Genomic DNA, 25,559 nt, shown 5'->3' on the forward strand with positions numbered 1-25,559 from the left:
GGCTGTGGGGGGCGCCTGTCGGGGCGGCCTGGCCTTGCGGGCTGGCGGTGAGCGCCCGTTCTGTCTCTTTTGTCCTTAACTTTCTCTAAAATGGGGCCGTGGTCGGGCCCCGGGGATGTTTCCACGTCTCCTCAGCGACGCCTGTGTCGCGGGGGCCTGAGGGAGCTTTAGGCCCCGCGACAGCTGCAAGCGCGGTGGTCTGGAGGGCACCGGGGTGGGCGACGAGGCGAGGCTGGGTCCCTCGCTGCCCAGGTGGGCGGCTCTGCCTAGGGGGACCCGTGACCAGGGACGGTCGAGACCCCAGCCCCGGCGGGGACGGCCGCGCGCCCCGCTCCCTGCTCCGTGCTCGGGCTTCCGACGGCGCGTCCAGGTGGGCTCTGGGCTTTGGGGAAAGAGAAGCGAATTTCCTTTCCCTGGCGGGGTGTGATGAGAAGAACTTCGCAGAGAGTTTTTACCTGTGATGTTTCTGAAACTTTGTGAAGTGGCGAAAGGGTGTTAAAAGTGTCACTTTACTGTGGTGTCTGCAAACCACAATCTGCCCAGCTAGGTTTTAGATTTGGCTTCTGTTTCTTCCAGGTTTTCCTTTGCTATGCTTTTCTTTACGGGAAGATACTGTGGATGAACTGTGGGCTATAGTGCACACCGATAGACGTCTGTGTAGAGACAAGATAGATGCCAAACCAAGAGCACTGATTTCTTTAGAACATTTAAAATACAGCATATAAAAAGATTGCCTTTGTTATTAAAATATTATTCTAGTTCTCCCTTTAGGTAGGCAGTTAATCACTTAATGCTGGGTAGAGACAGCCAAGGAGTCTGAGGAGGAGCATCAGGAAAGGAGGAAATCTAGGAGGCAGTGGTCTCATAGAAGCCAGGAGAGGAGAGTTTTAAAAAGGAGAGAAGTCTATCTGGGAGTCAAGAACTGATTACACCTATTGGCTTTGGAAATTAGGAGGGGGGCTTTAACCTCAGCAGACATAATTTAAGTACAGCATAAGGGTAGAAGCCAAGTTTGAATGAATCTGAGGAGAGAATAGTGATTCTGCACTCACAAGTAAATGTGAGTTTAGAATCTGTATTTTGAGAAATAAAGATTAGAAGGAGAGGCGATCCATTGATTAGGGAGATGATTAAAAAAAAAGAAAGAAAGAAAAGACAAAAATAAGGACGATAGACTACCTTTATGTTATCATAATAGTTACAAATTTTAAAAATGAAGTGCATCATTTCATAACATTGTTCCTGTCTCATGGTTAAGTAGCACGAAGCTGAGAGCAAGAAGCTGAACATATTGAAAAGAACTATTCGTGATAAAGTAGTTATGCCCTGCCCATCCAAATTATGAACACGATTTTAGTGGTATTTTGTTTGGTGTGTTGGGTTCAGGTGTTACAGGTGTTTAAGTCACACATATAAACTGTGTTGGACTCTATTTTACCTGAGTTCCAGTACGTTGATGTTCCCAACTTGCTTTTAAGTTACGCGGTTCTTTTATGTATGTCCCAATGGTTCCTCTAAAGATCTTGTGTAGAAATCAGGTGTTGGGACTCAATCAGAATCTGTGAGGCATGTATCATTTAGGGCCTTTGCTTCAATTATTATTATGCATTCAGGGGAAATGGCTCTTAGATTAAAATTCCTGTGTAATGAGTTTCACTTCAGTTCTTCGTTGAAAGTTTGATTTTTTTGTTGCTCAACAGTTCAGACAAATCATTTTATGAGTATTTTCCTTAGGAATATGAAAAGAATGGTTAAAATGGAAAAGGCTGGCAACCAAGTGCTGATTAGGATGTGGAGCAACTGGAAGTCTCATAATCTGCTGGTGGAAATGTAAATTGCTGTAATCATTTTGGAAAACTTTTTGGCATTGTCTGCGAAAGTAAAACATACGCATAAGCTATGCCAAAACATATACCAAACAAAATTCTAGAAAATGCAAACTAATGTGATGGAAAACACATCAATGGTTACTTGGGGGTAGGGGAAAGAGAAAGTAAGGAGGGATGGATTCAAAAGAGGTGTGAAGAAACTTTAGGGGATGATGGATATATTCATTTTCTTGATGAGATGATGCTTCCACCAATGTGTGTGTATGTATTTATTTGTATATATATCACTCATTTAATTATACATTTTAAATATGTGAAATTTATTGTAGGTAAATTATACCTCAATAAAGCTTTAAAACAGATTAAATAAAAATAAAGAAGAAAGACACATCATTTAAGTATATTTACCTCCTTCAAATACTATAGTTATTTCAGGGTAATGTAATTATGGATAATTTTTATTTTATTCATATAGTTTTCTGAATTTTTGATGTTTTGTACCACAACCATTTATTTACTTCTTAAGTGAGAAATTATTTCATATGTGCAAAATAGTACTTTTGACACATCTACAGATTCAGAGAATACAAATAAAATAAATACCCTTGTGCCTATGTATTGCTTAAGAGATAATACATAACCAACATTTTTTGAAGCCAACCTGTGTATTCTTCCTGATTATATCTTTTTCTTTCCACTCTCCTTGATTTTCTATATGGTTTTACCACATGTCTATGCATTCCAAACACTGTGTTGTTTAGCCTACTTTGGAATGCTGTATAAATGATATTCTACTATGTGATTCCTATGGCTTTGCTTTTTGCACATTCTATCTGTGAGATTTCTTCATGCCGATGTGTTATAGTTTGTTCACTTTTTATTGCTGTACATAATTTCATTGTGTGACTTTACCACTCTTTATCCATTATCCTGTGGATGGATATTTAGGATGTTTTCAGTCTTTTAAAAATTTTTTTGCTTTTAAATTTAATTTTTATTTTTTTCCACTAAAATCTGTTTTTAAGTGACCCTTCTAATTCATGTCTCTTTGTGTTCATAATTTTAAGAACCCTCAGTTTTTCTGGAAAATACTGGATTGTTTTATAAAGTGGCTGTACCGGTTTATACCCTCACAAGCAGGATGTAAGTGTTCACTTTGTTCCCTTTTTAAGCAACGAGTAAGACGTTTCTACATTCATAATTATCTGAATTTTTTTTCTTTTTGACAATCGGGTGAGTGAGAAATGGTATCCCATTGGGGGTTTAATTTAAATCTCCTTAATTACTGGTGATGTTGAACCTTTCATAGTTTATGTTCTGTGGGTGTTTATGTCTTTTGCCATTTTTTTGGTTTGTTTTTGTTTTTTACTTTAAAGCATGGATTTTTTTGTTTTTGTTTTTGTTTTTTGTTTGTTTTTTTTGAGGTGGAGTTTTGCTCTTGTTGCCTAGGCTGGAGTGCAATGGCATGATCTTGGCTCACTGCAATCTCTGCCTCCTGGGTTCAAGCGATTCTTCAGCCTCAACCTCCTGACTAGCTGGGATTATAGGTGCGTGCCACCATGTCTGGCTACTTTTTTGTATTTTTAATGGAGACAGGTTTTTACCATGTTGGCCAGGCTGGTCTCGAACTCCTGACCTCAGGTGATCCACCCGCTTCGGTCTCCCAAAGTGCTGGGATTACAGGCGTGAGCACTCTATTTTTAGGTCTAAAAAATGGATTTCTGTAATAGAAGCTCTATATATTCTGGATATGTATATAATCCCTTGTCAGTTATGCATGTGGCACATTTCTTTTTCTCCAAGTGAGCCTGTCTTTTACTTTCTTTATAGTGTCTTTTGATTAACACATTTTATAATTGAATATAGTTGACTATGTCAACTTTTTCTTTTATGGTTTGTGCTTTTGGCATCTTGTTTAACAAATCTTTACCTGCCCTGAGATTATAAAAATAGTCTGAGTGAGCTGAGATCCGGCCATTGCACTCCAGCCTGGGCGGCAGAGCGAGACTCCGTCTCAAAAAAATATATATACATATATATATATATATATATATATATTCTGATATTTTCTACTAAAAGCAAGGGAGTATATGGGAAATCTCTGTACCTTCTCAATTTTACTGTGATTCTAAAACTACTCTAAAAAAGAAAGTTTATTTAAAAAGTTGTCTTTCATATTTGTGTCCTTAATCCTTGTAGAACTGATTTTTGTGTGGTGTGAAGTGGGGGTCCAATTTCTTTTTTTCCCATATGGCTAATCAGTTTTTCCCAGCATTATAGAACTGAATATTCTGTTTTTCATTCCAGTGATCTACAAGTATCATAGATCAAATTTCCATATATGTGTAGTTGTTTCCAAGCTACTCTTTCTAAAACAGATCTGTTTGTGTATCCTTACCACAATCTTATTTACTTTAGCTGTTTAAAGAACCTTGATACTTGAAAGTGAGAACAAGTTATCCACCCATGCTTCTTTTAAATTAGACTGCTCCTCAAATTAATGTTTAATTTTTTTCTTTTTAAAAGGAATAAAATGTGTTATTTAATTCTTAAATATCTACTGTAATCACCTGAAGTCATAAATAATACCGAGGCTACTCTAAGGTAGACTATATCGGACTGCAAATCCTTTCCTTACTCACTAGAATTAATTTTAACTTGAAAAGTAAATACAGGATTTGCATTTTGGGAACAGTGTAAGTTGAGGTATTGGACAGCCTTAGCTGAAAACAGCTAAGAATGCTGTATTTAAAAAACAATTCAAAAGATAGGAATCAACATGCCAAAATCTAAGAGAAAGCTGAACGTATGAGAGACTAAAGGAGGCTTTAAGTCTTGTTTGCCCTGAGGGCATTTGCTAAACTGGGGAAACTTGATGGATTTGAATAGGAACTTGGTAGATTTGCATGTCACCAAGGATAGTTGGAAGTCAGCCCAGGGTTCATTCAATGTAGGCTAAGAGACTAATTCTGGGACCACAAAGAGCTGTGATGTCACTAAAAGGGTGAAAAACTCACTCTGCCTCCTTCAAGGGAATGCAAGAAAAGTTGCCTTGATGCCAGGTAAAACAAGGAAGAAAAAAAACCCTGTCCTTGGGAAGTTGTGACCACTAAACAGACCATGGGGAGAAGTTTTATATTACCTTGATGGTCTAAAAATATTTCAAGATGTAAATTTAAAAAATCATTTCGTTTTTGAGATACTGACATACCATAAAATGCACCCCTTTAAAGTGTACAATTCAGTGGGTTTTATTTTTGTATATTCATGAAGCTGTGCAACTATCATCACTATATAATTCCAGAACATTCTTTTCACCTTCCCAAAAAACCTCGTACCCATTAGCAGCCATTCCCCATTTGCCTCTTCCTTCTCAGTCACTGGCAACCACTAATCTATTTTGCATGTCTGTGGATTTGCCTATTCTGGACATTTCATGTGAATGGAATCACACAATATGTGGTCTTTTATGTCTCACTTCTTTCTTAGCATAATGTTTTCAAGATTTATCTGTGTTATAGTGTGAATCATTACTTCATTTGTTTTTATGGTTGAATAGTATTCCATCATATGGCTATATACCACATTTTGTTTTCTCATTCATCAGTTGATGGACATTTGGATTGTTTCTACTTTTTGGCTATTATGAATAATGCTGCTGTGAACATCTGTGTAAGAAGTTTTTGTGTGGAAATATGTTTTCTATTGTCATAGGTATATTTACCTAGGATTGGAATTCCTGGGTCATATGGTAACTCTGTGTGAAGTGTTTGAGGAGTTGCCAAAGTGTTTTCCAAAACAGCTGCACCATTTTACATTCTCAAAAGCAATTTATGAGGGTTCCAGTTTCTCTACAGCCACACCAACAGTTATTTTTTTGTCTTTTTGATTAGTGTGTGTGAAGTGGTATCTCATTATGGTTTTGATTTGCATTTTCCTAATGATCAGTGGCATTGAGCATTTTTTAATGTGTTTATTGGCCATTTGTCTATCTTCTTTGCAGGAATGTCTAATTCCTTTGTCCATTTTAGAATTGGGTTATTTGTCAACGCATGAATTGAAAATGGTCTGGTAAACAAATGCAGATATTCTCTGGAGTACACTTTCATTTTTAGCTTAGAAAGTTCTACCAGTAAAGTTTCATGGTCAATGAATAATTCATTGTCAAAGATAACCAGCTGTACAAGGAAGTAGGACATCCTGAGCGAGAATTGGCAGAATGATAGAAACTCGAAATAAACCTACAAAAGCTTGAAAAACCAGTCGTAGATCATCACGATAACTATACTGGACTGAGTTTAAGTATATAAAAGACAGATTTAAAGATATGTTCAGGGATCAGGAGTCTAAAAAGTGACAGAGCTACACAGCAGGTTGAAAAAATAACTAAATGTAATTTCTACTAATGAAAAATGCAGTAATAAAAACTCAAAACTCATCTTTCAGCTTAACTACTAATTAGGAAAAATTTCTGCAAGAAAAGAAAGAGAAAAGAAATGGGCAAAAACAATATTTAAAGAGATAATGAATGAGAATTTTTCAGTACTGAGGAAAGACACCAATCCATATATTCAAGAATCTCAATGAATTTCAATCAAGAAAAAGTATATACTTAGAAACATCACAGTGAAATGAAGAAAACCAAAGGCAAAGAGAAAAATCTTACATTGCTTTAGGCCCTAGACAAAAGACTTTTTTTCCCCCCCAAAAAAACAGTGGTTATGCTGGCAGCTGACTTCTTTATAACAATGGTGGGACAGAAGACAATGGAATAAGATATTTTTGTCTGGAAGAAAATAGCTTATAATTTAGAATTCATAGCCAGAGGAAATATCTTTAAGATTGAGAGTAATACAGGGTGATGATCAATGGTTGCTAACACTGTTAAAAAATAAAAGTTGAACATTATGTACCTACAACCTATGGAGTAGTCTTGATAAAAATAAAAAGTCAAACCTAAAAATCCGTATTACATTAAGTTATAGATCGAACTATAATTTTATAGAAAAATAAGCAGAGATTTGCTGAATGACACCATGGGAATGCAATCAGCAAAATCCTATTATGATACACTCTATTGGATAAGAGACCTGGTTTCAGCATCAGAATAATTACAAGGATACTTGTAGATTAAAGGAGATTTAAGAAATATTTAAACCTATTTCACTTGAATAAGCTATAAAAAATTATAGGAAAATTGGGGAAATGTGAATACTAATAATATGAAGAAATTATAGATTTTTCTGAAAGTGTGATGGTACTGTAGTTGCATTAAAAAGAGATATACAATATAAGTATAAATATATAAATATAAGTTATATTTGGTATTAGATGTTCTTCAATATTGTCTTTTAGAGATACATACTGAAATATTAGAGATACATACTGAAATATTTATAGATAAAATTATATCTTGATTTTTTTTTCAAAATTTCTGGAAGTGGGAGGATATTGTGGAAAAAAGTTTAACTATGAGTTGATAATAATTAAAGCTAAGTAATGGGTCCATGTGGATTTATTTTATATTTGCTATACTTTTGTATGTTATTGATATTTTTCACAAAAAAATATAAAAATCAGGGACATTTTCAGATCAGCAACAACTGAGAGGGTTTTCTACCAACATACCTTCACTGAAGTAATCATAAAGGATATTAGCAAAAATAATATGATCATACATGAATAGTTGGTGATGCAAGAAAGAATGAAATGGAAGGAATGTAAGAAGGAATGAAGTGGAAAGTAATTGGTGAAATATGTTTGTAAATACAAATGAACACTAACTGTACAAAAGAATAATAATGTTTTCTGGGGTTTTAACGAGATAGAATCAAAATATGTGCAATGGTGACGTCATGCCTAAGTCACACATGGGTTGGCATGTAAAGGAGCTAAAAATCTTTAATAGTCCTTTTACTATGCAACAGGAGAATATAAAAGGACTAACTTTAGACTTTGACATGTTAAGTGTGCATATTAAAACAACCAAAGTAACTAAAGAAAAGGAAATTGAGTATATAAAATTTATAGTATACAGAATAATGGCCTCCCAAAGATTACCATGTCCTAATTCCCAGAACCTGTGAATGTTACCTTGCATGGAAAAAGTGACTTTGCAGATGTGATTTAGGATTTTGAGATGGGGAGATTATCTTGGATTATGGAGTATCCAGGTTGGCCTAATGTAATTACAAGAATCTTATTAAATGAAATAGAGATTGTAGGAGATTCAGAGTTAGAGAAGATGTGACAATGGTAGCAGGAGTCAGAGAGACTGGAAGATGCTGTCTTGTTGGCTTTGAAGTGGAGGAAGGGGCCATGAGGCAAGGAATGCGCGTTTCTTCTAGAAACTGAAAAAGGCAAAGGAATGGAATTTCCCATAGAGCCTCCAGAAGTAATGCAGCCCTGCCAACACCTCTATTTTAGCTCAATGAAACCCATTTCAGACTTCAAACTTCCAGAACTGTAAGACAGTAAGTTTATTAAAGCCATTAAATTTGTGGTAATTTGTTGCAACAGCAGTAGGAAACTAATACAATATCCAATCTATTGGAGGGAAAACAATGAAGATCATAAACACTCAGTCAATCCAAGGAAGGATGAAAGGAAAGAAAAAGAAACAGAGAACAAGTAGGACAAATAGAAATCCCAGGATAAAATATAGGTTTAAATTAAAATATATATCAGCCAGTTATCTTAAATATAAATGGAATAAATATTACAGTCAAAAGACAAAGAGTGTTTATCTGGACTAAAACACTTCAACTAAATGCTGTTTATAAGAGACATATCTAAAATATGAGGAGACAGAAAGGTTGATAAACAAATGGAAACAGTAAACAGAAAAGGATATTCCATACAAATGCTATCTAAAAGAAAGCTACATAGCTATATTGCTATCAGACAAAATTGTTTTTAGGGTAAACGCATTTTTAGAAATTAAAAAGTTACCATAATGATAAGAGATTTAAATCACCAATATGTTAAAACAGCTTTAAATCTTTATGACTGGACTAAATACAGTTAAAATACAAATAAATACAAAGATTGTCAGAGTGGATAATATAACACGATCTAACTACATACTACTTATAAAAGAAACCTTGAGCATAACACAGAACGATTGAAAAGAAAATGATGGAAAGAAGATATAACATGCAAATATTAACTGAAAGAAATTCTAGTTATATCAGACAAAGCCAACATTAAGGGAAGTATTACTAGAGATCGAAAGAGAGATTAATAAATTTGTATGCACCTCATAAATTAGAATCAAAATATGTGAAACAAATCTGATAGAACTAACAGAAGAAATAGATATATCCACAGTCATAGTTGGAGTTTTCTTTTTAGATGCTAATTCTTTTTTTTTTTTTTTTTTTTTTGAGACGGAGCCTCGCTCTGTCACCCAGGCTGGAGTGCAGTGGCCGGATCTCAGCTCACTGCAAGCTCTGCCTCCTGGGTTTACGCCATTCTCTTGCCTCAGCCTCCCGAGTAGCTGGGACTACAGGCGTGCACCACCAGCCCAGCTAATTTTTTGTATTTTTTACTAGAGATGGAGTTTCACTGTGTTAGCCAGGATAGTCTCGATCTCCTGACCTCGTGATCCGCCCGTCTTGGCCTCCCAAAGTGCTGGGATTACAGGCTTGAGCCACCGCGCCCGGCCTAATTCTTTAATTTTTTGTAGAGATGGGGGTCTCCCTATATTGCCCAGGTTGGTCTTGAACTCCTGGACTCAAATGATCCTCCTGCCTTGGCCCCCACAAAATACTGGGATTACAGGCATGAGGCACCAAGCCCTGCCAAGATACAGAAGATTTTAACATGACTAACAAATTTGATTTAGTGATGTACATGGAGCATTGCGCCTCAAAGTTGCAAATGTACATGTAACATTTATTAAAATTGATCATATACTATGCCTATCATTGATAATATACAATTTCCCTGATCACAGTGGAATTCAGCTATAAATCAATATCAATAAGATAGCCAGAAAATCTAAATTAAAGAAAAACAAAAGAATAAGGCAGATGGAGAACTGAAATAGGGCTTTGTTATTAATAAAGCTAATATAGAAGAGTATGGCATGTATCTGCAGGCAAGTAGTTTTTCTAATACAGACAAATCTGTCTCAAAGAAACTAGAGACATTCCCACCCTAACATAGTTCAAAGGCGCAGAAGTAAAAAAGAGAAATGGTGTGTTTCTAGCACATCAGGTAGTTATGTTTTGAAGCTTGGTATTTGCAGAATGAAGTAGTGGAAGATGAGCAAGAGAAGGGTCACATATTGTATTTAGCAGAATAAATTTTATCCTGAAAGTGACAGAGAGAGATAGCATTATTTAAAGCAGATGAAGGACCTTAGCAGCACAGTGGGGGGATAAAAAGAATTTGAAAGGCAGACCTATTAGCTGGCTCTCTGTAATTTGGGATATCATAACATCTGAATCAAAACAGTCAAATTGAGAATAGAAAGGAAGGTGTGAAAATCACTAGGATGGCTGGGCGCGGTGGCTCACACCTATAATCCCAGCACTTTGGGAGGCCGAGGTGGGTGGATCATGAGGTCAGGAGTTCAAGACCAACCTGGCCAAGGTGGTGAAACCCCGTCTCTACTAAAAATACAAAAATTAGCCGGGCATGGTGGCGGGTGCCTATAATCCCAGCTACTCGGGAGGCTGAGGCAGGGAATTGCTTGAATCCGGGAGGCAGAGGTTGCAGTGAGCCGAGATTGCACCACTGTACTCCAGCCTGGAGGACAGAGCGAGACTCCGTGTCCCCCACCCCCCCCACAGAAAAAAAAAATTACAAGGATTAAGGGACTCTACTCAACAGAATTCTAGCCGTTGCCTATTTCACAGTTCACCTTCTAACCACTCTTTCTGTTGCTTGGTACCTTGCAAAATAATGCAAAGTGGGTACAACTCAAAATCTTTGCAATTTCTGGAATGCTGCACCATCAAGAACTTTGCTAGCTGATCCTTTCTTGTGTTTATGTTCCAGCTGGATTGTTAACCTCCTCAGAGAAGTCTTTTCTGATTATACAAAGTTAACATTAGTTCCTCGTGAAGCCTGGTTAATTTTCCTCATTGGATTGAATGTATCATATGTTTGTCTATTTTTCTGTTTGTCTCCCTCCTCTGTGGTAAGCTCTTCAGAAGCTTGTCTGTCTTGTTCACTATTTTGTCTTCAGTGCCTAGCACATTGCCTAGTACATAGTAGATGCTCAATAAATGCTTGTAAGTAAGTGAATGGATGAATTGGATGTGTGGATTATGGGAGCAGAAGGACTCAAGAATGGCACTCATATTTCTGTCTTAGTTATTAGCTGGATAGTGGTACTGTAGTAGGAAATTCCAGAGGAAAAGCAGATTTGCAGGGGAAAGTCATGATGATGTACTGTCCTTCATTTGTGAGAATACCATAGGCAGGGCTGTTCCTAGACTGTGTCAGGCCAGCATAGGCAAATAAGCCCTTTGGGAACCCCAAACAGGGAGTGATGTTAAAAGTATTTTAACAACTTGTCCTGCATGACCACTGACCATAGTATTGGAGCAGAGTCATGGAGGCCCCTGCTTTCTCAGACATTTACCTCAGGGGTACATAGTAGGGAGTTAAAGTGACTAGGGTGCTTATAGCTTTTATCTATTGATATGGAAGTATTTAAGTCTTTTTACAGTCTGTCCTCATACTAGAATGTTCTAGCTAAATGTCCTCATATCATTCCTGGCATTGGGTAAAGTGCCTAGCATGAATCAGATCAGTTGTAAGTAGGATCTGATGATAATAAATATAATAATGATGCTGCTGATGGCAGCAAACATTTATTCTTAAAACAGCCCTGCCACTAGTTTTATACTTTATGTGCATTACTTTGGTTGATCATCACAATAACCCTAAGAAGTATTTTTGTTGTTGTTGTTTTTTAATTGATAAAGAAGTTGAAGGTTAGGTTAAGTAACAGATTTAAGGTCATATAGCTAATAAGTGAAAGTTACAGGACTGGAACCTAGGCAGTATACTTTTAACCATTTATATTTGCTTCTCCTTGTTGCTAAAAAAGCAAACATGTGGCTATATAGATAGCCAGCACATAGTCTGTTAACCTGACTGGTCCTGCCCTTCTACCCATACCCTACCTAAAGCAATGTGGTATGTTAGAAAAAGTTGTGAAGCTTAGGGTTTGGTTCTAAACCTAACATTATCTAGTTGCTTGACTCATTATTGTCTTGGGTAGAATTAGAAGGACTTTGATAGAATGATTTCTTCTTTTTTTTTTTTTGAGATGGAATTTTGCTCTTGTTGCCTAGGCTGGAGTGCAATGGCACGATCTCAGCTCATTGCAACCTCTGCCTCCCGAGTTCAAATGATTCTCCTGCCTCAGCCTCCCGAGTAGCTGGGATTACAGGCATGTGCCACCACGCCCGACTAATTTTATATTTTTAGTAGAGATGGGGTTTCTCCATGCTGGTCAGACTGGTCTCCAACTCCCAACCTTAGATGATCCGCCCGCCTCAGCCTCCCAAAGTGCTGGGACTGCAGGCATGAGCCACCATGCCTGGCCCTGATAAAATGATTTCTAAGCCTTCTGCTCTGTTAATGTTTTTGAGGCTTCTTTTTCTGTTAATGTTCCATAATTCTGTTTATGTATTATTTTGTTTCAGGTTTATTGAGGTATAATTGATATGTAGTAAGTTACATATACTTGAAATCTACAATTTGATGTTTTCATTTATGTATGTACCTATGAAACCATCACCACAAATCAAGATAATGAGTATAGGCTGGGTGCGGTGGCTCACGCCTGTAATCCCAGCATTTTGGGAGGCCAAAGCGGGCAGATCACAAGGTCAGGAGATCGAGACCATCCTGACTAACACGGTGAAACCCCGTCTCTACTAAAAAATACAAAAAATTAGCTATGTGTGGTGGTGGGCGCCTGTAGTCTCAGCTACATGGAAGGCTGAGGCAGGAGAATGGCGTGAACCCAGAAGGCGAAGCTTGCAGTGAACCGAGATCGTGCCACTGCACTCCAGCCTGGGTGACATAGAGAGACACCGTCTCAAAAAAAAAAAAAAAGGATAATGAGTGTATCACCCCCACAAAGTTTCCTCCTGCCCCACCAAGTCCTTCCTTTCTGTCCCTCTCTGCCCTTTGTCTCCCCACTCCTCACTCTCCCGAGGCAGCCTCTGATCTACTTTTTGTTACTATTGATTTCCATTTTCTACAATTTTATATAATTTGAATCACACAGTGGAGTTCAGCTGCAAATCAGTATTAATAAGATAGCTAGAAAAGCCAAATTAAAGCAAAAATAATAAGAACTGAAATATGACTTTGTTATTAATAAAGCAAATACAAGAGAATATGGCACGTATCTGTATGGCACATACTCTTTTTTTTGGCATTCTTTCGCCCAGCATAATTTTTTTGAGATTCATCCACGTTGTTGCGTGTTTAACCAGTTTCCTTCTTTATTTCTGAGTAGTGTTCCATTGAGTCACAGTTTGTTTTCTGAATGGATTCATCTGTTGATAGATATTTGATAGTTTTCAGTTTTTGGCTATTTTGAATACAGCTGCTATGAACACCAGTGTACAACTCTTTGTGTAAACATATTGCTTTTTCTTAAATAAATATGTAGTAATGGCATGTCTGAATCATGTAGCAGGTATATGTTCAACTTTAGAAACTGTCAAACTGTTTTCTAAAGTGGTTATGCCATTTTACAGTCCCACCAGTAGAATAGGAGAGTACTACTTGTCGCATACTCATAAACATTTGGATTGGTCAATCTTTGTAATTTTATCCTTTTTAATCGATGTGTATTGTTGTCTTTTTATAGTTTTAATTTGCATTTTCCTAATCACTAATGGTGTTGAGCATGTTTTCATGTGCTTTTTGGCCACTTGTAGATTTTTTTGGAGACGTGTCCGTTCAAATCTTTGCCTGTTTTTTAATTGGGTTATTTTTCTTTTTTATTAAGTTGTAATAGTTTTTTATATATGCTGGATATAATCCATATTTTATTGGGTGTATGATATGCAAATATCTTCTTTCAGTCTCCGAGTGGTCTTTTCACTTTCTTAGTGGTGTCTTTTAAAGCACAAGGTTTTTAATTTCAATTAAATCTAGTACATCAAATTTTTCTTTGATCATGTGTGCTTTTGGTGTTGTGTCTAAGAAATTACTGCCTAAACCAAGTTTACAAAGATTGACTCCTATGTTTTCTTCTAAGAGTTTTGAAGTTTTAACTCTTACATATAGGTGTGTGATCAGTTTTGAGTTAGTTTTTGTATATGGTGGGAGGCAGGGATCCAATTTTTTTTTCTTTTTTTTTGGTGAGAAGGGCATGTGGATATAATGTGGATATAAATGTGGATATTTGGTGTCCTAGCACCGTTTGTTGAAAACACTATTTCTTTCCCTTTAAAACTTCTTGGCACCTTTGTTAAACATCAATTGACTATAAATGTAAGGGTGTATTTCTGGGCTCTGAGTTTAATTCTATTGATTTATTTGTCTGTCCTTATACTAATATTACATTGTCCTGATGACTAATTTTGTAGTAAATTTTGAAGTTAGTTTTTCAACTTTACTCTTTTTTTTTTTTTTCCAAGATTGTTTTGGCTATTCTGCACCCTTTACATTCCCATATGAGTTTTAGGATCAGCTTGTCAGTTTCTGTAAAGAAGCTGGAAGGGATTTTGGCAGAGATTGTGTTGAATCTCTAGACCAATTTGGGGAGTGTTGCCACCTTAGCAATATTAATAATATTAACATTTTAATGATATTACATCTTCCAATCCATGAACATGGGATATCTTCACAATTATTGAGCTCTTCTTTAATATCTTTCAGTAATGTCTTGTGGTTTGCAGTGTGTAAGTCTTTTACTTCGTTTCTTAAAAGTATTTGTATTTTAGTTTTTTAAAAATGTTATTATGAATGGAATTGTTTTCTTAATTTCATTTTTGGACTGTTCATGGTTAGTATATAGAAATACAATTAACTTTTATATATTCCTCTTATATCTTGTAACCTTAGTGATCTTCTGATAAGTTTGTTAGTGAATTTCTCAGGTTGTTTCTTTTTTTAATTTACAAGATCTTGTTGTCTGTGAATGAAGAGTGTTTAATTCTTGATTTCCCAGATGAATGCCTTTTACAAAATATTTTTAGCCTAATTGCCCTAGCTAGAATCTCAAATACAGTGTTGAATAAAGGTAGAGAGAGTAGAAATCTTTTTTTTTTTTTCATGGCTTTAGAGGGAGACTTTCAATCTTTCAGCGGTTCCTGTGATGTTAACTATAGATTTTTCATAGATGCTGTTTATTATATTGAAAGATTCTCTTCTATTCTCAGTGTTTTTATCATGAATATTGGATTTTGTCAAATTTTTATATCTATTGAGATTATCCCATAGTTTTTGTCCTTTATTCTGTTAATATGATGCATTACATGAATTGATTTTCAGATGTTAAACTAATCTTACTATCCTGGGATAAATCCTGCTTGGTTATGATATATAAATCTTTTTATATGTTTCTGGATTTGACTTGCCAGTATTTTGTTGAGGATTTTGTGTGTATATTCTTGAGGGGTATCCATCCTTTTATTTTTAACTTATCTGTATTTAAAGTGTTTCTTGTGTAGGCAGCATATACTTGGATGATACTTCTTTATCCAGTCTGGCAATCTCTGCCTTTTAATTGGCCTATTTTAGAGCATTTACACTTGTGATTCTTGATATAATGAAGTTCAAATCTATCATCTTGCTATTTGTTTTCTACTCCTCCTATCTGTTCTTTGTTCCCCCTTTCTTTTTCTGCTTTCTTTTATTAAGTGAGTATTTTTAGATTATTCCATTTTATCTCCTTTGTTGGCTTATAAGCTGTAACTCTGTTTTCTTATTTTAGTGGTTGCGTTAGGGTTTATAGTACATATCTTTAACTTTCTACAGTCAGTCCTCAAATGATATGATACCACATCACATATACTATAAAAACCTTATAATTATTTACTTTTATTTCTCCCCCTGGCCTTTGTGCTATTGATACAATACATTTTAGTTTTACATGTGTTACAAACCTTTTGTCACAGTATTATTTTTTGTCTAAGTTTTAATAAACTTGTAAAGAAATCGAAATAATAATAAATCATATATTTATACTCATGGTGCACTTTATTCCTTTGTGTAGATTCATATTTCTGTGAAATATGAATTATTTAGCCTGAAGGATATCATTTAACACGTCTTGTGGTGTAGATCTGTTGGTAATATGTTCTTTCAACTTTTGTATGTCTGAAGAAGTCTTTATGTCACCTCCATTTTTGAAAGATTTTCTCTGAGTGTCAAATTCTAGGTTGATGGGTTTTTTTCCTTTCAGTACATTAAAGATCTCGCTCCACTGTTTTTGTTTTGTTTCCATTGAGAACTATGCTACTATCCTTTTTAATTAATTAATTTATTTTTTAAGACGGAGTCTCTCTCTGTCACCCAGGCTGGAGTGCAGTGGCATGATCTCAGCTTACTGCAACCTCTGCCTCCCAGGTTTAAGTGATTCTTATGCCTCAGCCCCCTGAGTAGCTGGGGTTACAAGCATACACCACCATGCTCAGTTATATGCTGCTACTCTTAATCTTTACTCTGATGTATGTAACATGTATTTTTTCTCTGGATGCTGTTAACATTTTCTCATCACTGTTTTTGAATGATGTTATTATGGCGTGGTGTGCATTAGTGTAGTTTTCTTCATGTTTCCTGACCTTAGTGTTCATGGAGGTTCTTAGATCTGTAGTTGGTAGTTATCAAGTTTGGAAAATTTTGGCTATTATTTCTTCATATGTGCCCTCCCCACTGTCTCCAGTCTCCTTTGTGGATTCCAAATACATGTATTTTGGGTAACTTGAAATTGTCCCATGGGTCACAGATGCTTTTTATCATTTTGATGTTAAATCTTTTAAAAATTATGATGTTTGATCTTTTCTCTGTGTCTCATTTTAGTTAATCTTACTGTGCCTTCAAGTTCATTAATATTTTCTTTTTTAATATCCAATCTGGTATTAATCCCATCCAGTATATTTTCCATCTCAGACATTATAGTTTTCATCTCTAGAGACTGGATTTGGCTCTTTTTAATATCTTCCATATCTCTACTTAACCTTTTGAACATATCGAGTCCAGCTATAACTATTTTAATGTCCTCAACTGCCTTGCCTCAATTTTAGGTTGTTTCTAATTGATTGCTTTTTTTTTTTTCCTCTTCATTATGGGTTCTATATATGTTTTGCTTCATTGCATACCTGGTACTTTTTTTATTGGATACCAGACATTGTGAGTTTTACCTTGTATGCTGGATATTTTTGGATTTCTGTAAATTTGCTTTGGGACACAGTTAAGTTTTGTGTAAACAATTTGATCCCTTTTCCAGTCTGATTTATGGGGACAGGCATCACTCCTGACCTTGGTGAATACCAGTTATGTATGGTTTTTGTAATTTTTTCTGGTGTTTTTCCCTCTCAGTCTTGTGTAGCTTCCTTTTTTGTGTGTGTGCTGATCAGTACTCTGTTGAATACTTGAGTGGGACCCTCTGCTGATCTCCATTGTTCTCTATATGTACCTCTTTATTCTATAGTAGTCTGTTATGCACTCTCGCTGCCTTATTCTCCACATACTTTCAGCTTTGTCTCTTCATTTCAGAAAATCTACTCAGCTTTGCCTGGGTAAATTCCCATGGCCTGGAAACTCCTTCAAGGGAGTAAGGTGAAAGGCTTACTTCATTCAGTTCCTGTTTCTCAGTTCTTTGCTGTCTGATAGCCAATGTCTTGAAAATTGCTGTTCCATATATTTTATTTGCTTTTCAGGTGGTAGGGTAAATCTGTCCCTGTTACTCTATTTTTTACAAAAGTAAAATATCCTTGTGTTTTTTAACTGTCTTTCCTGTAGTGTATTACTGGGTGTTCATTTTAAGCAGATTTCACATTTCATTCATATAAACTTTTCACTCTTTCTACTACCTTCCTCCATCTTCCCCAACTCGTTTTGGATGACTCAAGGCCATCAGTGTTGAGAACTTTTCCACTTGAAGTAGCAGTCATTTTTAACCAATTCTTCCACATTGCTGTCATGATTAACGTTAGGTATTTGCAAGCTGATTGGGGTCAGAGATGTGATTTGATGAATGTATTGTGAGTTTTTATGGGAGATAGTTGTACTTTGTTTCCTTATCTATCAACTAGGTATTTGATGAGTTCCAACTATATTCCCAGCATCATGTAGTGTGCTGAGTGCTAAGCAGAAAGCGAGTACAATATTGTTTTTGAACAGTTTATATTCTAACGGGGGAGATAGAACAAGATCTCATCAAATGTTAAGAAAAATGTTAAACTTTTTTTTTTTTTTTTTTTTAAAGACTCTAGACATTTAGAAATGGGAGACTATTCGTTTGATTTGGGTGGTTACGGAGTATTTTACTCTGATATGCTGGGGCTGAACAGGGCTTTTGAAAATGTATACATTTAAAAAATGGAAATAGTCACAAGATGTAATAGAAGAGAAGATACCATTTATGATAGTCAAGCAAATTATACAGGCATACACTTAATGAGAAATCTTCAGAATTTTTATGAGAACTATAAAAACTCCCAAAGGCATAGCATAAACTTGAACAAATGTAAAGATATACTATGTTCTGTGTAGGAAGACTCAATATTCTTAGAGATGTCAGTTTTAAAAAAATAATTTATAAGTTTAATATCCTGATGAAAGTACCATCAGATTTTTCCTCCTAAGGCTAGACAGTTTATAAAGTTCATTTTCGAGAGCAGACAAGCAAGAATAGCTAAGAAAATGCAGAAAGTGAAGAGGGGTAAAGATGACTTGTCTTGCTACATGTTATAACATGGTATATGAATTTAAGATTAAAATGATATACTATTGGTACAGGAATAGACAGAACAATTGAAGAGACTAGAAAATACACAATAAACCCAATTGCATATGGAAATTTAATGTGTACTAAAGGGAGCATCCTGTAAGTGGAGAAAATACAGAATTTTTAATATATGGTGTTTGTGTTGAGATAGTAAATTGGGAAGAGGTAAGTTTTAATCCATTTCTCATACTGTATAGCAGGATGTCAGTATAGAAAATAACACTGTACTAAGTACTTGAAGAACATATGGGTAAATTATTTTATGATTTGCATAACACACACACTTTTGCATAGCAGAAACACCATAATCAAAGTGAAAAGACAAACGACAAACCAGAAGGATGTTTGCCACTTGTATAATGGACAAAGTGTTAGTCTCTGAAATATCTAAAGAGCTTCAAAAACTGGAGAAGAAAAAGACCAACAGCTTTATGAAAATATCAGCAGGAGATAGTGAATAGAATTCATAGAAACAATTACAGATTAATCTTATATGACAGGAAGCTCAACATCACTTATAATAAGAGAGATGTAAATTAAAACAACACAATATATCATTTCTTTCCTATCACATTGGCAAAAGTCCATCAGTTTGACAATGTATTTTGTTGGTAACAGAAAAAGATACTCTTATATATTGCTATTGGGAATGCAAAATGATGTGCTTCAGAGAGAATTTTGGCAGTACAAGCAAAATTACATATATACACCTTTTGACCCCATAGTCTTATCTCTAGGAATCCATCTTAAGATATATACTGAGAAATACCTGAGAAATATGTTTGCACAAAGCTACTGTGGCACTATTTCTAATAACAAAAGATGAAACAATTTAAAATTTAATCTTAATTTCAACAGAACAGCTATACAAATTGAGACCATAGGGGAAATTTGAACAGTGAACAAGTAGTTGATGGCATTATTTTACACACGATAATACTATTATGGTTATGTTTAAAAAGAGCAATGTTTTAGAAATATTTGATATGTTACCATTCATTACAGTTACTGTTTGTATTAATACTTGAAATGATTCATCTTCAGCCAGTGAGAACCCCTTGAAGTTAACTCCTAAGTCCTTTGCCACATCTTTTAGAGATCATTATTTATGTATTTATGGATGAAATTATATGATTAGAATTTATTTCAAAATAATCCAAAGGACAGGGTAAATGGGGAGGCAGAGATGAAATAAGATTTGCCATGAGTTGATAATTATTTTAATCTGAGTGATTAGGGTTTTGTTATACTTCGCATATGTTTAAAACCTCCTGTGAAAAACGTATGGAGTTTTTTTAAGTAGGCATAAATGAAGAGAGTGCAAATAGAATAAAGGCACTGAGACCAAGGACAATAGGAAATTGGACATGAAGTTCTTACACATTTAATTTCCTGGTAAATATAAAATAGACTTCCTTTATTTGCACTATGTCTTATTTGTAGTGTCTTTTTGTATGTATGTGATGTAGTGCTTAAGGTATACTTTTCTATTAGTGTAACTCTAAAGATTAAAATAATTCATGAAGTATGCAGTTTATTTGTTTATTGGTGCCCGTTATAGGGCCTTTGAATTACCAGAATAATTGATCTGGAGGAAGTGAATGTTTTCTCACACTTTTTATGCAGTGCCATGTTTTCTTTTAACTTTTGCTTGGACATAGATTTAGATAGATTAGGTGAAAGAGAAAAATTGTTTTAGTTATACTGTATGTGTATTTATTAGAATATAATAATGAGTAAACTTTCCTTTAAGATACTTAGTTTCTTTCCCTATCAGCTTTTTAATTTCATCTCCATTTCTCCTAGTCTGTTTTTATTTATCCCTGTATTCTCCTACCTCTCTAACCCTATCTCCTTTACCACTCTCTCTCTACATTTTTTAAATATGCTTTGTCTTTACTTTTCAAATTGACCAAATTGTATGTATTTATTGTATACAATGTGATGTTTTGAAGTGCCTATCCATTGTGAAATTATTAAATCTAGCTAACATCTGCATTACCTGGCGTAGTTATTTTTGTGGAGAGAACATTAAACATCCAGCCTTAGCATCTCTCAAGAGTACCACAAATCTTCATTAGCTGTATTCACATGGAGTACAATAGAGCTATTCAACCTATTTCTCCTATCAAAACTAATTTTGTGTTCTTCGACCAGTGCTCCTAAATTTACTCTGCTTCTCTATCTCAATCTTTTTCCCCTTTTCTCATCTTTCATCCTTTTTTCAGTTTATAACTTCCACTGTTTCTTTGAACATTTTTTCATCTCTTTTCTTTTACATTTTGTGTTTTCCCCTCTCTCCTTTTCTTACCTCTTTCTCCATCCTTCTTTTTCTTCTTTGATTTCCCTGCCCTTTTGTACCTCTCATCTTGCTCTCATCTGCATTTCTCCTTCCCTCTCTCTCCGCTTCATTCTACTCTTGCCCTCTTTATTTCTTATCTCTTTCTCTCTGCCTCAGTTCACACTCTCCTGCTGTCTAGTCTCCACTCTCTATTTCTAGGTTTGCCCCTGACTTTTTTTTTTTTTTTTGACTTTTCCCTTTTCATCTCCCTTCCCAAACATTTCTTCCTAATTCTATGTGCTCTTGTCTTAGGTTCTTGCTGTTTTATCAGCAAATGTCTGAGTTTACCTCTTTCTTTTTTCTTATTTCTCTCTCTTTTTCTTTGTTTTTCTGTGTTTCTTCCATGTTGCTGTTCTTTTTCCACACTGTCCCTTCTCTATCTATCTCTCTCCCTCTCTCTCTCTCATAAACACCACCCCCTCCGTTACTCTGTCTCTCCACTCAATCGTCCATCTTATTTTTCGTGAAAGAAAATTGAGAATGGAATTTTTCTTTTTTTCAGATTTTAATATTGAGATTGTTCATTTAGTAATTTTTAAACATATAATTTTAATAACTTATAAATAAGTTATACAAGATTTCATATGGTTAGAAAAATCTGTCTTCCTCTTAAGTAATTTTGTTTCAGAATCCTCATTATGTCTTAAAAAGACGGATAATGTGGTTTATTTAGTAATATCTAATGGTATTAAGCATGACAAGCAGGTTAACTTGTTTTCTATTCTACCAACAGATTAATATTAAGATTGGAAGTTTGTATCTTTTGCTGAATATTGGAAATTGAAGTAATGGCAACAGAATTTATAAAGAGTTGCTGTGGAGGATGTTTCTATGGTGAAACAGAAAAACACAACTGTGAGTTTTGTTTTGACTTCAGTAACATTTATGTAGCACCTCCTTCATTTGTGGCATTTTGTAATACAAAGAATTAGGCATGTTTTCCAACTTCTTGGGGGAGGCAGAAACATAAGGCACACTAAGTAAATATTCCATAACTTCAAGTAGTCTGGAGCATAGGGGAGAGAGAGATTAATTCAACCCAGGGCATATGTAAGATATTACCATAAAGAAGATTGCATTTGCCATGGAAATCTGAATAGGAATTTAGGAAGCTGGTTGGGAAGAAGGAAGAGAAGCTGAAAATTGGACATGGGCATTACAGGTGGATGAAATAGTACAGGCAAAGGCAGGGAGGGAAGAGAAGTGTGTTTGGGAGACAACATATTCTGACCAATGTTTTAATTTAAATAGAGACAATCTTCAGTATTTATATAACATTAAAAGTGTCTTGAATGAATGAATGACCAATGGGGAAGAGACCCATAACTATGAAGACTCGAATTTATTAAGGACCCCTGGAGAGTTCTTTTTCTATTGCATGGCTTCCTTAACTCTTCTCTGGCACTTTTATCTCCTAATCTGTAGGAGAGCTTCATAGTATATTTGAGTATGAAGGCTTCTTTTTTACATTAAAACATTTCATAAATTTCTACAGAATAATACTTGTACTTTCAGTCTACAGATAGCATTATATATATATATATATATATATATATATAGAAGAACTTACCTCCCATCTTAAATCATGTAGCTTAGGAATCACATATGATTCTAAAGAATGAATAAAATGGGTCATAGAAGCTACGACTGGGGTAGCTGCTATTATGAAGTATATCTAGGGTCAGAGTGCATTTTATTTTGTGATTTGGTTGTGATTTTTATAGGCTTGGGAACCTTTAGCTTCCTTGTAGTGTTGCTCTATGTAATTAAGACTGATGTTAACCGGTAGTACTGACAAGAATTGCTTTTGTTGGCAGTAGTTTTAAATGACTAGATTTTTACTCGAAAGCACTGCTGACTACAAAATAAAATTGTTTTCCGTCTATGAATTCTTGTGGGAATAAGACTTGAAAGCAGCTTTTACCATTATGATAAGTTAATGCACTTTAACAATAGTGTGTTAATTCCTCAAATACTGTCTGGACAAAATTAATGTAGATTCCATAAGTGTTTGGTAAGAACCAAGAGTAGTTTATATGTCAGGAATTTTTTCTAAAATGGTTAAATAAATATTGAAGTATGCTAGGTTTAGATTATTATATGTAACCTATATTCATATTTGTGACTTTTTTCTTTTCTTTTTTCTTTTATGTGCAGTTTCTGTGGAAAGAGATTTTAAAGCAACAGTCCCACATAGTCAAAATGCTACTATCTCTGTACCTCCATTGACTTCTGTTTCTGTAAAGCCTCAGGTTGGCTGTACTGAGGATTATTTGCTTTCCAAATTACCATCTGATGGCAAAGAAGTACCATTTGTGGTGCCCAAGTTTAAGTTATCTTATATTCAACCCAGGACACAAGAAACTCCTTCACATATGGAAGAACTTGAAGGTAAACAATAAAATAGCAGGATTTAAAAATCGATATGTAACATATAAGTGCTGTTATTTTGCTTTTATATTTTTTTTTGAGATGGAGTCTCGCTCTGTTGCCCAGGCTGGAGTGCAGTGGCCGGATCTCAGCTCACTGCAAGCTCCGCCTCCCGGGTTTTACGCCATTCTCCTGCCTCAGCCTCCCCAGTAGCTGGGACTACAGGCGCCCGCCACCTCGCCCGGATAGTTTTTTGTACTTTTTAGTAGAGACGGGGTTTCACCGTGTTAGCCAGGATAGTCTCGATCACCTGACCTCGTGATCCGCCCGTCTCGGCCTCCCAAAGTGCTGGGATTACAGGCTTGAGCCACCGTGCCCGGCCGCTTTTATATTTTTTAATACAAAATTCATATAAAAATTTTTTATTTTACTTTTTATATTTTGCTCTTTCTGTAGAAGAACTTAATGTGCAGTAGTTTTAAAAGGTCCCGTTTTGAAATCTGATCATAATACAATAATTTGTATGTAGATTTGGCCTTTTTTCAAGAAATAATATATAATTGGCCCTCCATATCTGTGGGGTCCACATCTGTGGATTTAACCAACTGCAGACCAAAAATATTCAGAAAAAAAAAGAATGATTGCGTCTGTACTGAAAATGTGCAGACTTTTTTCTTGTCATTTTTTTCCCTGAATAATACAGTATGACAACTATCTCAACAGCCTTTACATTAGGTATTATAAGTAATTAAGAGATGATTTAAAGCATATGGGAGGATGTGCATAGGTTGTGTGCAAATACTACACCATTTATATAAGGGACTTGAGCATCCATGGATTTTGGTATCCATGGAGAGCTGGAACCAATCCCACACATATACTGAGGGATGACTGTAATTAGAATACCTCAGTTATCCGTCACATGTCTAGAATGAAAAAGTAAAGGAGTTATTTTGTATTGGTTAGTAAACATAGAAAACATGTTTCTTATTTATTATTTTCTAATATTTGGTTAATAGTCACTTTTCCTTCCCTTCTTTCTTCACCAGTCTTTACTTCCCAGTCTAAATAGTTACTTGAATAAGATAGATCCATTGGCTGAATGTGGCTGATGTAGAAGCCAAATTATTAGAGAGAAAATGACACAACATGTAGCTCTTGTCTTGTTTTTTAAAAAACAATTTGTGTTAGTCCATTGAAATACCATAGGTCACAATGGCTTTTTTACCCTCAAAATTTTATTAGAAAAATTTCAAACATATAGGAAAATAAAAAAAAAACTTAATAGTGAATACCTGTATGTCCACCACATAAATTCTGCCATTAACGTTACTTACTATACTTGCTTTATCAAATATCTGTCTACCTATCCATTCTTCTATCCATTAGTAATCCACTTTTTGGAGAGGAATGAATTTCAGAGTAAATTGAAGACACCAATATATTTCCTTGCAAACGCTTAAACATATATATCATTTACTGGGTCCAACGATCTCTTTACATTTTCTTCTTTTGGCATAAATTTTACACACAACAGGCTGCCCAAGTGAATGTCTGTAGAATTTTGTGTGTATTTGTTGAATTTTAAGTGTATATTTGTTGAATATTGACGAAAGTATCTGTCAGTGTAATCCAAATCTCTATCAAGATCTACAATATTTGTCCAAATATTTTTTGTCTTATCTTCTTTCTTTTCTTCTTCTGGGATTCCAATTATACCTATGTTGAACCTTTTGATATTGTTCTATGGGTCTCTGAGACTTTTTTTTTTTCCAAGTATCTTTTTTTCTCTGTTCTTTAGATTCAATAATACTGATCTTTTTTTCAAGTTCACTGTCTCTTCTGTTATCTTTAGTCTGCTGTTAAGCCTATTCATGAATTTTTTATTTTAGACATTGCAATTTTTAGTTCTAGAGTTTACATTTGGTTCTTTGTTATAGTTTTCCTCTACTGCAATTTCTTATTTTTACATTATTGCAAACCTATTTTCTTTTATGTTTTTAAGCTTTAAAATCTTTATCTGCTAATTTCAGCACTTGGTCATCTAGGTTTGGATTCTGTGGATTGCCCTTTTTCTTGA

The 25,559-nt window shown here is 35.1% G+C and overlaps 1 protein-coding gene across 3 annotated transcripts in view; it reads left to right on the top strand.

The window, feature by feature from the left end:
• The window catches only part of TC2N (tandem C2 domains, nuclear), a 57,408-nt gene continuing 31,849 nt past the window's right edge, over positions 1 to 25,559 (top strand). For 2 of the 3 annotated variants that reach the window (XM_011991779.1, XM_011991781.1), the window contains exons 1-2: positions 21,836 to 21,964; positions 23,267 to 23,500. In XM_011991779.1, coding sequence (XP_011847169.1) covers positions 21,898 to 21,964; positions 23,267 to 23,500 — 301 coding nt within the window. In that variant the 5' untranslated portion in view covers positions 21,836 to 21,897. Of the gene's footprint in view, positions 48 to 21,835; positions 21,965 to 23,266; positions 23,501 to 25,559 lie in introns of those variants that run through there. The other variant, XM_011991780.1, reaches the window with a different exon arrangement.

Source organism: Mandrillus leucophaeus, unplaced genomic scaffold (assembly GCF_000951045.1).
Source record: "Mandrillus leucophaeus isolate KB7577 unplaced genomic scaffold, Mleu.le_1.0 Scaffold4, whole genome shotgun sequence".
Taxonomy (NCBI): Eukaryota; Metazoa; Chordata; class Mammalia; order Primates; family Cercopithecidae; genus Mandrillus; species Mandrillus leucophaeus.